The 14,012-nt window shown below is 40.0% G+C and overlaps 2 protein-coding genes across 4 annotated transcripts in view; one reads left to right on the top strand and one right to left on the bottom strand.

The window, feature by feature from the left end:
- Positions 1-7,959, top strand: part of LOC107381697 (WASP homolog associated with actin, golgi membranes and microtubules) — a 32,506-nt gene extending 24,547 nt beyond the window's left edge. The window contains exon 12 of one of the 2 annotated variants that reach the window (XM_054732349.2): positions 7,805-7,959. In XM_054732349.2, coding sequence (XP_054588324.2) covers positions 7,805-7,872 — 68 coding nt within the window. In that variant the 3' untranslated portion in view covers positions 7,873-7,959. Of the gene's footprint in view, positions 1-1,519; positions 1,576-7,804 lie in introns of those variants that run through there. The other variant, XM_054732350.2, reaches the window with a different exon arrangement.
- homer2 (homer scaffold protein 2) overlaps positions 1-14,012 on the bottom strand; it is a 43,224-nt gene that overhangs the window by 7,605 nt on the left and 21,607 nt on the right. For both annotated transcript variants that reach the window (XM_070554850.1, XM_070554849.1), the window contains exons 3-8: positions 12,224-12,380; positions 4,559-4,690; positions 4,233-4,325; positions 3,654-3,793; positions 2,235-2,391; positions 1,584-1,694 (exon numbers count right to left, since the gene is read on the bottom strand). In XM_070554850.1, coding sequence (XP_070410951.1) covers positions 1,584-1,694; positions 2,235-2,391; positions 3,654-3,793; positions 4,233-4,325; positions 4,559-4,690; positions 12,224-12,380 — 790 coding nt within the window. The remainder of the gene's footprint in view (positions 1-1,583; positions 1,695-2,234; positions 2,392-3,653; positions 3,794-4,232; positions 4,326-4,558; positions 4,691-12,223; positions 12,381-14,012) is intronic.

The following is a 14,012-nucleotide window of genomic DNA, read 5'->3' as shown; positions in this document are numbered from 1 at the left end:
ACCCATTCATACACTGGTGGGGATGAGCTACAATGTAGCCACAGCTGCCCTGGGGTGCATTGACAGAGGCGAGGCTGCCGAGCACTGGCGCCACCGGTCCCTCCGACAACCACCAGCAGGCAACGTGGGTTAAGTGTCTTGCCCAAGGACACAACGACAGCGACAGACTGAGCGGGACTCGAACCTGCAACCTTCCGATTACGGGGCGAGCACTTAACTCCTGTGCCACCATCGCCCCAGCACTCAGTATTTAGTTGGGGCTCCTTTGGCCTGGATTACTGCAGCAATGCAGCGTGGCATGGAGTCGATACGTCTGTGGCAGGTGCTATGAGAGCCCATGTTTCTCTGATAGTGGCCTTCAGCTCTTCTGGATTGTTGGTCTGGTGTGTTGCGTCTTCCTCTTCACAATACCCCATAGGTCAGGCCAGTTTGCTGGCCAATGAACAGGGACACCATGGTCCTTAAACCAGGCACTGGCAGCTTTGGCACTGTGTGCAGGTGCCAAGTACTGCTGGAAAATTAAACCAGCATCTCCATAAAGTTGATCAAGAGCAGGAAGCGTGAAGCGCTTTAAAACTTCTTGGTAGACGGCTGCATTGACCTTGGACCTCAGATAACACAATGGACAAACACCAGCAGATGACATGGCACCCCAAATCATCACTGACTGTAGAAACTTTACACTGGACCTCAAGCAACATGAATTCTGAGCCTTTCTCTCTTCCTCCAGACTCTGGGGGCCTTGATTTCCAAAGGAAATGCAAAATTTACTTTCATCAGAGAACATACTTTGGACCACTCAGCAGCAGTCCAGTCCTTTTTGTCTTTAGCACTTTAACATGTCTGATGCCGTCTCTTGTTCATGAGTGGTTTGACACACAAGGAATGCGACAGCAGAAACCCATGTCTTGCAAACGTCTGTGCGTGGTGGTTTGCTGACTCCAGCTGCAGTCCACTCTTTGTAAATCTTCCCTACATTCCTGAATGGGTTTTGTTTTCACCATCCTCTCCGGGGTGCCGTTATCTCTATTGTGGTCCACTTTTTTCCTACCAGATCTTGTCCTTTCCTTCTCCTGTCTATTGGTGTGCTTGGACACTGAGCTCTGTGAGCAGCCAGACTCTTTAGCAATGATCTTTTGTGTCTTGCCCTCCTTGTGCAAGGTGTCAATGGTCGTCTTTTGGACAACTGTCAAGTCAGCAGTCCTCCCCATGATTGAGTAGCCTACAGAACTAGACTGAGAGACCATTTAAAGGCTTTTGCAGGTTGGGATGTTGCACCAGAGGTCTTCAAAATTGAACCTTTTCACAATATTCTAATATTCTGTGACTCTGAATTTAGGATTTTTATTAGTTGTCAGTTATAATGATCAAAATGAAGTCAATACACATTTGAAATATATCTGTGTGTGTGTGTGTGTGTGTGTGTGTGTGTGTGTGTGTGTGTGTGTGTGTGTGTGTGTGTGTGTGTGTGTGTGTGTGTGTGTGTGTGCGTGCGTGCGTGTAAACTCTTATTTAACAGCAGAGAGAGTCCAGTTCCAGAAAGCGAGCCTGTTGTTTTAAAGACCAAAATGCTGCAGTCTCACCTGCTCCTTCTCCTGCAGCTCAGCCTCCAGCTCCTTCACTCGAGCGGTCAGCTGGGCGTTTTTCTGCTTCTCCTGGTTGGCTTCGTTACACTGGGCCTCAAGTTCTGCAATCTGAGCAAAGAATAAAACAAGAGGGTTCCCTTTTAGTCAAGTTTCATCTGCCGACAAGACTGCTTTTACTTTATTAACGTTTTATGACATTTATTGACTTGTGTATCAATCTAGTCTCATCTTGAAAACTGACATTTATTGAAACAGAACAAGGAGCGGCAGCATGCGACTAAAGTGTTGTTGCAACAGCAGCCCATGCCGCTGCAGAAACAGCCCACATTGATTATGAAACTAAAATGATTCTATTTATAGTGGACTCAGACTTGTGCTGGGAACACTGAAGCTAATGAAACGTAATGCATTCTGATTTCTCGCCATAGAGAAATCAACATTTACCTCATCAATATTACAGAAGGGATTCTCTTATCATGCTTGACAGATTTTAATATATTAACTCAACTGGTGGGGAGCATCAAATCATTTATCTACTCTTCGTCAGAGGCCACTACAGAAATCTTAAGCTGTCACTAGTTTCTCCACCTACAGGACTGATGTGTGTGTTGTGTGATTCAGCCTTCCTGTAGGACACACTGTGGCTACCTTTTGCCTGAGCGCATCACTCTCCTCCTTGCAGGTGCTGAACTGTTTCTTCCAGCTCTCTACATTAGAGGAAGACTCCTGCAGTGCATCCTCCAGTCTGGCGTTATTTTCTTTTAAAGTTTGGAGCTCCGTTTCCCACTTCTTGGTGTTGGCGTTGCTGCCAGACAGGAGAGACAGAGACATATTAATGGGTGTTAATGATGGAAGTGAAATTGAGACTGAGCAGAAGTGAAATGGCTGAGTCTTGTGTCTACTGACAGGGCACATAATGCTGCAAAAATCCTTCTGTAATGATTTAAAATTAGCCACCATCATGCTGCCAAGTGGTATTCAGGCCCAGCAAAAGGCATAAGTTAAATAAGTTCTTATTATATTTTGTGTATCAACACACAGTTAGTTTTTTAGATGACAGGGTGCATGCGTTTCTTCTAAAATATGGTTATGATTCACATCGCTATTTGCATTTTTCATGCGTGAGTGGTTTAAAATGTTCTAGCCTGTATTTAATGTGGATAAGCTAGCACAGCAGCATCCTGCTGCAACATTTCCACAAAGATAAACCCCAAAGCCCCGTAGAGGACCGGGAAGGACCAACGGGGACAGAGAATAAGCTGAACGTTTTAACAACAGGAGCAGGACACAGGGATCTGATGCCAGGATTTTTTCCTTTTAACTATTTTTTAAGTGACCCATAACACGATTCTAAATGTTTAGAGTAATTATGCTGAAATTATTGTCTTTACAATATAAAATTTTCCATTATTTATTTATATTATTTTATTGTTTATTTAAATCATGAAGACATCACAAAGTCCAGGAATTATTTAAAATTCCTTAACAAAATAAAAGCTGCCCAACATCGTGTTTTATGAATTAAGCTTGTGTCCTTGAGGACAACGTTGGTTATTGTTTTATTGTTGGAGTTGTGAGAGTATAAAAAAGTGGATTTTTTTTTATTTATGCAAAATGTTATACTTAATTTTTTTTTTTAAATCAAGCCCTTTTATGCATTAAAGCAGTTACAGAAATAAAACACAGGAATCCTTTAAATCTATGAAACTAAACATTATCTACAGCTGTAATGGACATTTCCCAACTTGGTTACACTTTAGATTTTCTCCTTTTCCCACCTGGATAAAATATGACTCTCTTTACCATTTTCATAGATACCCAGATTTAATTTAGGCAAAAACCACTTAGTGTAGCCGTTAATTGCCTTCGCCATCCCGAGGTCATTTTGATCCCATCTGGAAGCACATCTGGCGTTTCATACAATAACAGATTTCCACGCATTGGGATTAATGAGTTCAGATAAGCTAACAGTGGAGTGAAGAGTGAATCGTTGTCATTTCTGTGACATCATCTGAGCAGAAATGAAATAAATTGTTCTTCCCAAGTTTTTTTGAAATAAAACCTTACCTCTGCTCTACGACGCTCTTCAGACGTTCGTTTTCAGTCTTCAGCTGGGCGGCCTCTGGACTGACGATGGAGATTTTTTCATCATCTGTTCCGTTAAAGCTTGACGCCTGGTCGGCTGAAGGCGTCTGGCGTTCAGACTCCTAGCAGGGAATAAAATACAGGGGGGGGGGAAGTATTACGATACACTCTCTCTATGTGTAACAAATGACCAGGTCTTACTTCTGCAAAGACCTTGAGCACGCAGTCAGCAGAAGGGTGAGAAAATGCTGTTGCAAATATTTATCACATCATATTGGCCGGCAGCTTTGTGGGTCAGCAGCAGCAGGAGATTGATAACTCAGACAACATTTTAAAAAAGAAGTATTTTTTCATAAAGCCTACTTGTTCTGACTTGATGGCTGCTCACCTTCCTAACCTATGGTGTAAGATGACCCTTGACCTGTCATTTATGAATGTTCTAGATTTTGTTGACATTCAAATCAACTTATTAACAACTAGAACCCATAAACTCTCTCTTCCTCTTAACTACTGGTGATTTTTTCCTCTACTGTACCCAGCAGTGGGTGGGTGAGGCCTTACCTGAGAATTATTAATCACCATCTCCACCTTCTCTTCAGATTTGTCCCTTGCCATTTTGGCAGCATCTTTTACTTCCTGAAATTTTTCAGCAAACTGAAAACACAAGACAAAAGACTGATCGAACAAGCTAACCTCCCATAGGAAATTACAAATGTAATCATTTTTAAACGTTTTGGGTGAATGATGAAGTTAATTATCCAGAATCTCAGGAACAGATAAAACTACTCCCTTCAAAACCTGAAATCCTTTACAGCTTCATGGTGATTAAAACCATCTGCAGTCTCCAGCCAACATGAGTGGCTTTCTACAGAAATGTTTCATCTCACCTTTGACAGCTGCTGCTCTGAAGAAAAACCCAGTCCAAACACCGTGTTGGCCCTGCTGTCTGCCCACTGACCAAACTTCTGTGACGTTTTGGTGAACGTCATGTTGGGTGTGATTGTGCTGTTGATGATAACCTGTCAGGAATAAAACAGCCAATTACATTTCTTGAGATCTGACCGGTCATCGATGGAGTCAGACTAATATATTGACTTCCAGGATCGTTCTCATAGATTTCCATCAGGATGGAACATGCTCAGCTTGATGCTGCTCAGTCACACTCAAATGAAAACATTATAAATATTCATTAACGTAGTGCAGGCACATTAATCTCAGCAACAGAAAACAGTGTCCTAAAAGTTATTTTACTCAACAATCATAGATAAATGGTCGTACTTCTGTTAATCAACCAAAGACATCAAAAGGTACAAATACTCTGCAGCAGCGACTACTGACCCAGTAACGTTTACTCAAATTTTGGTCCATATTTCTTACAGAACATGTTCACTGTCTGTAGCCAAGGTGACCGGGTGTCCTTTGTGTGGAACTGCACAACATTTAGTCCCTCGTCCCTTGTCCCAAAAGCTGGGATAATGTCCCACATTTCAATTCGCCCTCCTTCCCAGATGTCATCGACACTGTAAGGCTAGCAGTCTTGTAAAGATTTGGGTAATATCCAAATGCTGTGACTGAAGCAGGAAATACTCATTGTTGGTTTTTTTGAATGAAACATTCCACAAGTGGGGTTAAGTGCAGGTAAGCTTGCAGTTGCAGCCTAGCTATGTTAAATAGAAAAGGTTTGGTGTAATTTTAAAACACCAGCTTATAATAAAAAGGATTTTAGTAGAAACTGACTAATTAAAAGCCCATAGCATTCCACCTGCAGCATCTTTCACGCCAGAGTGTTAACCTAAGATCATGTCATGATGAGAAACAATAGATATAGATGTTTTTAAGTCTTTGTACGTCAGCATTAGCCAGTCCTCGCCGCCTCAGCTTCTGCTGGTACAGAATGCAGCAGCACTGTTTTTAACAGAAGACTATTCTTATTTTAGCTTCTCTGTACTGGCTGCTGATCCATTTTAGAGTTCGGTTTAATTCAATATTTCTGTTTAAGTCTTTAAACGGTCTAGCCCCACCATACCTCTTTTGACCAGCTGTTCTTGAAAGTACCCAGAACACAAGCGGAGATTTTCTGTCCTCTCTCTTTGTCTTTTGATTCTGTTTAAGTGTTTTTTTTTTTTTTTTGTGTGGCTATTTACAAGTTTTCCTGTATTTGATTTTACTTTTCTGAGAATATGTTCTGTGTTTTTTTTGGCACTTTAATCTGCCATTAAAAAAAATACTTCATAAATAAATTAGGCTTGGTCTATTCAAACCTTGAAAACACCCTTAGGTCCATGTCTGCTCATGTGACATCACAATGTCTCACATGATCTGTTAGCATTCAAATTGTGAGTTGTGAATATCTCTCAGCTAGTTCTGTATTGAATTTTAGCTCCGTATCTGTAGACTGCACAGTTGTAGTCCTGTCCCTGTTCGCTAAGGTTGATTAGCTGCCGCCATCTTGAATTGGGTTGTCTCCAAAAACTAAAGGTGGATTTCTGGTTTTTTTTATTCAAATCTGTCCAATCTACAAACAAATACACCAAGGTAATGTCTTCTGCCTTTAGAATATTAAAGAAATAACATATGAACTTCTGTATAGATTTAAAATACAGCCCAGTAATCCTGTGATGCGAGAACATAATTTCATTAAGCTCTATTAATGCATTGCAGAGAGCAGCAACAACATGTCTGACCCTGTACAGAGGGTCAGACGAGGATGTAAACACAACAGCTGTAAACCATCACAATCCCAAAGTCACCACAAAGATGTAAGAGAACTTTAAAGCAGCACAGGCCAATTACCCCAACAATTAAGACACAACAGAAGACAGATTAATCACAGAGCAGGCCTTGTTTCATAGCAACATGAACATAGGATTCAGGAATCCAAACTGCTGACAGACTCGTGTCCTTTTTTACGCCTCCACCGTCTCCCTCTCCATCTTTTCAGTGGCCGAGGTGTTGAAAACATTTTCACTGCATCATTACTGGACACAGACGGCGCCAGCCCAATGAGAATATTATTACACAACACCATTATTAGCTTTATTCTTTGAAAGATCATCTCCCACAGACACACCTTTATCATTTTTCATATACCGCAAACATCATTCAGGCAGCGTTCGCTCCATCAGCAGCAACTTAACAAGCTGCCACTCATCAAATTTTAAAAACACCACTTTCAGAGGCTTCACCACAACAAATGTGACCCAATTTACCCTGAAGAGGAGGGAACCTGCGCGGAGCCCAAAACAACACTCACTCGTCTCATTTAAAGCAGCCAAGTGAATATTTAACAGAGCTCACTGCGCTGGCTCAAAGACAAGTGTTAAGATGAGATAAAACTTTAATGATCACTGAGGAAGAAATCAGGCCGAGGCCGCTGGAACAGGAAATAATCATAATGTAAACAAACAATAGATGCAGGTTTGTCCACAAAATGCCTGACCATCTGTACATGAATTAGTAATAAACAAATAGCATCAAATGCATGATTAACTAATTTATAATAAACTAACATTAGAGCATCATCACTGTTCAAATCATTTATCACCATTTCTGTTTCATGTTGTTGCACAAATCAACACAACGAGGAGCTTAAGTCTAAGAACAAAAACATGAATACAAGTCAATGGGGCTAAAAATGCTATTTTCTAATCCTGTTATGTGCCATGGATCTCACATATGATGTCTGTGAATTTAAGACGCATTTTGATGCCAAGAACGAGCTCATTTTCAAATTGGGGAAAAAATTATTTTAAGTTGTGTGTGAAAATACGTCTAGGACTACAAAAATGCGCATCACCAAATTGATGTCATTGAACTGGAAACGGAAAAAGGCAAAGGGAAAATGGCTTTAAGTTAATCAAACTTGAAATCCTTGGAAAGAACCACCATAAATCTGGCCATGTGGTATGTAGCAGCTATGCTAGGGGAGAGGAGATTCTGTGGTGACGTCATCTATGTGACACACTGCTGTCCAAGTTGTAGTCATGCTGATGACAAACTTTTACAAGCCGATCAGTCTCAACGTACATGACAGGCGTGGTCAAAACACACATAACTTTTTATTTAAAGTGAAGTAGTGCAAACCAGGGCGTTTTAGCTCTGTTGACTTGTGTTCTTTTTTTTCGTTCTTCCAGGGACCCGTGAGCTGACTGGAAAGAGAGAAGACTTGGGCTTCCTATACAAGTCAAACTTTCTGCTGTAAAACAGGCCTATTGATCAGCCACCACACCCCACTGTGGTTCTGTGAATAAGAATCCAAACAAAAGTACCAGTAAAGGCTTGTGATTTACCCACTTTTTTTATAACAAGCCGCCGTGGAAACAAAAGCTGTATTGTTTTTTTAAACACATTGTTGGTGAATATGCAGAGGGTTTTCCCTTTAAACAAGAACCAATTAATCTAGAAAAAAAACGATCAATGATCAGGAACTTGTTCTACAATCATCTGACCAAAAACAGAAAAACTGTAACTCAAACCAACAGAATCTCTTGGTTTTAAAACAAATACATGTTTTTTTACATTCATTGTGTAAAAAGTTGGTTTTGCCCATCAGCGACAGTAAATTACATATCTTTTAGCTCTAAAGGTATCGACCTCATCAACAGAAATATTAAAACCATTTTCATTTATTGAAACACTGAATATTTACAGCTGTGAAATGTTTTCACTTTATCAGATGCCCTTCACTGCTGCTTTATAATAAAAGCACCTCATTGAGCAGAGAATGGCTGGCAGGATAAAAACATAAAATAAAACCAGCATTTTTCTACATGTTAAAATTTTTTTAACAACAAAGAGAACATCTCAGCTGCGTGATTCTATTTATTATACACCTTATAGTGAATAGTATAGCTAGCTAGCTACAGCACACTACATCCCAGCTTGGTGTATTTGGATCTATAAAGCATCAAACCAAATCAGTGATTGAATGACCAGACTTCAAGGTAACTGGTTTTTGTTGGGCTTCTGAGTTTGTGTCAGCATGTAGGAATGTACACCTCAGTGAGAATGCTAATGTGGGAGTGGGAGGGTGTGACAGAGGAACAGCCGAGTGACGCCAGCAGCTGTGTGGATGGAGAGCTAGGCTGCAGATCAAGTGGCGCACGAGGCTCAGAGCAAAGCTGGCTGATGTCCCGAGGGCCAGCAGGTTACAAGGGAAATGTCTGCAGTTGATTATGTCAGGAGAGTCTACGGGATCTGCAAAGTCTGCAAACTAAACATGAAAACATGGTAGAAGTGCGTAGGGTGAGTGAACAAAGTGATCGTTGTTCTAGCACTGCATACCAGATCAATACAGTACAGAAATCCCAAAATAGGATTTCTATCCACCTAAGTCATGAGGGAAAAAAACTGTAATAAACGATGTGAGTTGGCAGTGCAACCAGTGAAAGACACCTTGATGTCATCCAAACTGAAAAAAATATTTTAAATGATTTAATGCTCATGAAGTACAAGCATGACAGTGATAAAGTATGCCTACATATTTTTGTAACTCTGGCAAATATGTTTATTTCACAGAGTATAAATGGACCTCTAATATGTAAATAGGGCTGAAAACGTTTAAATTGCTTTGAAGTGTCGATGACGCAGGTTTGGTTTTGAGTGGTTGGCTGGAGGTAAATGTAGTTACAGAGAGGTGGGATTAACATCTGCAGTCATCACACAAACAAGGGAGAGCTGGGGTTTCCGTTGGTTAAAGCGAGGGCGGTTTTCTGCTTTAGGACAGACAGGAAGAGGAGTCAGCCATTTATCTTTGGAATGTTTTGTTCCACCTTACCTGCATTCCTTCAGTCTACAGATCCACTTAATGCTGCATCGGTGTGCAAAGTCACAATTTTGACTGTTTTCAGACTCAATTCCTCTTTATTTGTTAAGAGACACTCATCTTGTTGCAGATCTTTATCTGTTTTTATAATAGTTAACTTCCTGATTTTTAAACTTCAGGAGAACCAGCCTCTGCAGTGGCTCGAGACAAGTGGACTAATAGGTGATTCTCAAAAAATGAAAATCTGATGCAAAAGTCTGTTTATTTCAGTAATCCAACTTAGACTGAGAAACCATCTAATGGCTCAGGAACCATTTGCAGATGTTTTGGATTCATTACCTGATTAGAGTGTCACACTGAGTCTAGAGTATTGAACCTTTTCACAATAATCTAATTGTCTGAGATTCAGAATAAGCTGTAAGCCATAATCATCACAAATATAAGAAATAAATGCTTGAAAACAGTGAGAATAGTGTTTGTTATTAGCCTCATGGGCAACCTCATGCCTTTATTATCACCTGTAAGTCGCTTTGGACAAAGGCGTCTGCTAAATACATAAACATAAATATCTGGCTTTACATGTAATTAGCCTGTCTCATTGATTAGTTCAATATTTATTGAAATAAATGAACGTATGCATCATATTCTCATTTTTCAAGTTTCACCTGAATGACAGAATACCAACTCTAAGGAGGAGCATGTGTGATCATGACATTTAAAACACATTGCACCTACAAATGCCCAATGTCACTTATGCATTATATAGACTGCCCCAGGTTTTTATTGGCTATGTATATTCATGTGTATTTAACCATATAACAGTCATGCTTTCAGAGCATCCATTAAAACAGCTCTTTAAAAAACACTTCTTCACTTTGGTCGTGTCCAAAACATCTGGATGCTCATGGTATGATGGTGACCTTTTGTTCATATCTAGAATATCAGACCACGGTGTAAAAAGGTGGCTTTGATTTTGTATTTCGGATTCAGACTGAACTTCATTATCCCCTCTGGAAGGTTCCTCTGAGAAAGTCCGTTTCCCCTGTTCCAGATTCAAACCATTTGTGTTGGCGCACAAAGAACATCTAAAACATGCAGGACAGTGGTCCTTACGGCCCAGGATTGCTCACTACCACGTTACTCTGTTGTTTACAGTGAATTTTTGTTTATTTTAGGGTTAAATTAGAGGTTTGCGAGTTCAGTTCTATAGCAAAACAGCTACTGAATGAGGATTATGAGTGTGAATGAGTGACAGTAAAACATGCTAAATTCTTTCATCATCATAACCATCACAAATAGATGAATATAGGCTGATGGTCTGTCACATGTGTACACCAGCACGGATTATTATTCTCGACAGATACGTTCCCCCTGCAGCTAGAGCACAAACTACAAACATTTGATGGCTCAACATGAACGTGCCTTTGTAAACAAGGATAAAATTTAAAGGAAGTTATCTCTTTGGAACGGAGGTAACATTTCATGAATTCTTATTCTCATACCTGACTTATAATGGTGCCCCTCAGAGATTATATGACACATATACGGTTCTCTGAAGGTTACAGGAGTGGAGATAGAGAATGGATGAGTGAAGAGAAGAAAGAAGGCTCCTGGCCATTATGCATATCAAAAAACACATTTATCTAGAAAAAGGTATTTGCTGTTGGACTTACCACTGCTGATTTGCCTATTTTATATATAAAAAATTCACTTAAAGCTGCTTTCAACCATACACTACATAAAGAGGGAAAGAAGGAAATCAGTGAATTGCGGGGAAAGGCGGAATAAGTAGAAAGAGCTGAATAAGGAGGGGGTGGTGGTGGTGACCTGTCTGTGAACCAAGATAAAAAAAAATACTTAAATCAAATGAAATAATAAAAAAAAATCAGGGTTGATCAAAATTACTTGTTTACATATTGCATATAAAATTCTTTATCAAAATCTGCAACTGATCATTTTCCAGTTTAATCTGATTTGCAGATATCATTAAAATCTATAAACTGGCTTTTCACAGCTTCATATTTGGAAAGAACTCCTCAATAAAACTGGATGCATTTTCAAAAACACAACAGGTTTGCATTTATTCCCCCCCAGCACAAAGTGCTTGCTGTGCACAATCCCACATCCAGATAAAACTGCAGAGAATCTTGGCAGAGCCACAGCCAGCCGTTTGGTTGGTAATCCTAATCCACTCCATTTCTGAAGTTGCTCAGCAGGTGAAGTGGTTGATTTAAGATTGCACAAAAGGTTATTGCTTAACACTGTCAACAGAGTGATATTGCTGTCATAAAAGCTCCTCCAGTTTTCACACAGAGAATCTCCATGGAAACACATAATCTACTCTTCTACTGAAGAAAAAAAGAGTTGTAATATGAAACACCGCCAAACTCATGTAGTGTGCCTCGTGACTGTGATGTCTCAAGTCCAGTTTGTGTATCTGACTATTTTTAGGTGAATATTTTTGTTTGTTAAGCTACTTAGCACTGACCTAAAATCATTTAAGCATAAACAGGGATGAGCCTGACATTTTAGGATGCCGTCCTCAAACAATGCTTTTGGGTTTACATCATTTTAGAGGACTCTTTAATAATGCTCAAAGACCTTTTAAAGACAAACATATAAATCATGGTGCTGGTCGGCAGGAGCGGTGAACGCTACATCAACATGCTCGACGAGTCCTTCTGAGGGCATAACCTCCTCTTTGTCTCCTGAGAGTATTTAAAATGTTTGCCATGATCTCCTTCTGAAGAGTGCAACACAGATTCTACACACACACACACACACATACCTTGGATCCATCAACGCTGATAATGCGATAGCTGTTACGTGTGCTGTCGTAAAAATAGGAGACGGTGACAGCCTGCTTGCTGGCTGGAACCCAGTTCTTCTTGGTGGATGGATCGATTTGGAAAACATGGGCCCTGGTGGTGTAGATCGGCTGCTCCCTGGAGAGCAGAGGGTCGAAAAGAGGGACAACGTTAGAAGGGAATCAACACAAGATGGATGGATCAAGGAAAACAGCTGAATTTTATCCAAACGCACAGTTACAGTCTTAATATCGGAGTGTCAAAGTGTTCCTCATCTTCAGAGACGCAGAGTCCTCTGAGTCTCGGGACAAACTGCAGGTGAAAATGCAACACAAACCCTGCAGTAAATCCTCATGGATACCCAAGGCCATTAGCACATCAACACCTTTGTTCCTCTCAAAGGTGTCAGTAACACAGCTTTAGTTGTTATTATGCTCGCCTTTCTGGTCTGTGAATCCAACAATATGTTCCAGACACTCAACGACTTCCGATAAAAACAGTCGCAGGAGTGACTCCTTTCCAGTGACAAACTCCATCAATCGACTGAGACAGAGAGCGAAACCTACCTCAAAATGTTTTAAACACATTTCTGCAGTGTTCATTTTTCAAATCAAATTTCACATTCCATTTATTTTTGTAAACAAAATGAATATGTTCTATTAACCTTTTTTTTATCACATTCTAGTAAAACAGCACACATCTTTACCATAAATCAACACTCTTGGATTAGTTGCAAAAATTATGACCAAACTATTGTATTTTTTGCATGGATTTCATATAATGGATTTTGAAGTACTGGTGTGTAGATCCGTCATGTGAGACACAAATTTTGTATTTCTTAACCTCCTTCATTGTCATCTGGCTCTTTTCTGATTTAATTTCATCATTTAATATTTTTACCAACTCAAAATCATTTTCAGTCATTTTTTAAAATCATCTTTTTTCCCATCCAAGTAAAAATCTGCACAATCAGAAACAGAAGATGAATCAGAAACTCAGACTAACTCAGTAATTCGAATAAAGATGTAAAATCATGCGGTCTTTCTTTGAGATGGTAAAGTAATTCACTTCACAGCAATAAGCCATTAGCTGCTTCTGTGAGGCACAGGAGAATTAGCACGGGGATGGAAGTGCAGACCGAACAGACACATCCAACTTTAAAAACGGATTTATCCTCCCTCTCTGGCACGCTCACACCTGTGCGCGCGCGCACACACACACACACACACACACACACACACACACACACACACACACACACACACAGCCTAACCCAAAGCTGAAAACAAAAAGCATCTTTTTAAAAAATATATTTTTACATCCTTGACTTCAAACAGCTGCTGTCCAATAAATACTTTCTTCAGTTGGCCTGTTATTGTACGGAAAAGGAACCACTTATAAGCATGGTCATTTTATTCAGGTCAAGAAGCAAACTTCATCTTTACTTTTATTACAGATATTAAAAAAAACAACTTTCCACATTTTTAAGAAAGTAGTAGTTGCCTAGTTTACCATTTAACTGTGCTTTGAGGTAGAACATAGTCATAGCAATGCACTGAGATGGAAGCAACTCAAACACACAACTGTTGAAGCGTTCCACTGCTAAAAAGTGCAAACTACTTCATTGAAGGTTGAGCTTAGCGTCGACTGATCTGAGCAGGTTAAACCGGTCCAGTGTCAGTCTAGTGAGGGCAGGATGAGTGTTTGAAAAGCTCTTCGAAAGTTCCAAAAGTGGAGAATAATTAGGTGGAGAGCCTGGATGAGAAGTGT

The sequence above is a fragment of the Nothobranchius furzeri genome, chromosome 9 (assembly GCF_043380555.1).
Source record: "Nothobranchius furzeri strain GRZ-AD chromosome 9, NfurGRZ-RIMD1, whole genome shotgun sequence".
NCBI classification, from domain to species: domain Eukaryota; kingdom Metazoa; phylum Chordata; class Actinopteri; order Cyprinodontiformes; family Nothobranchiidae; genus Nothobranchius; species Nothobranchius furzeri.
Note: the sequence above shows the minus strand (reverse complement) of the source record. Positions and strands in the feature narration are given on the sequence as shown.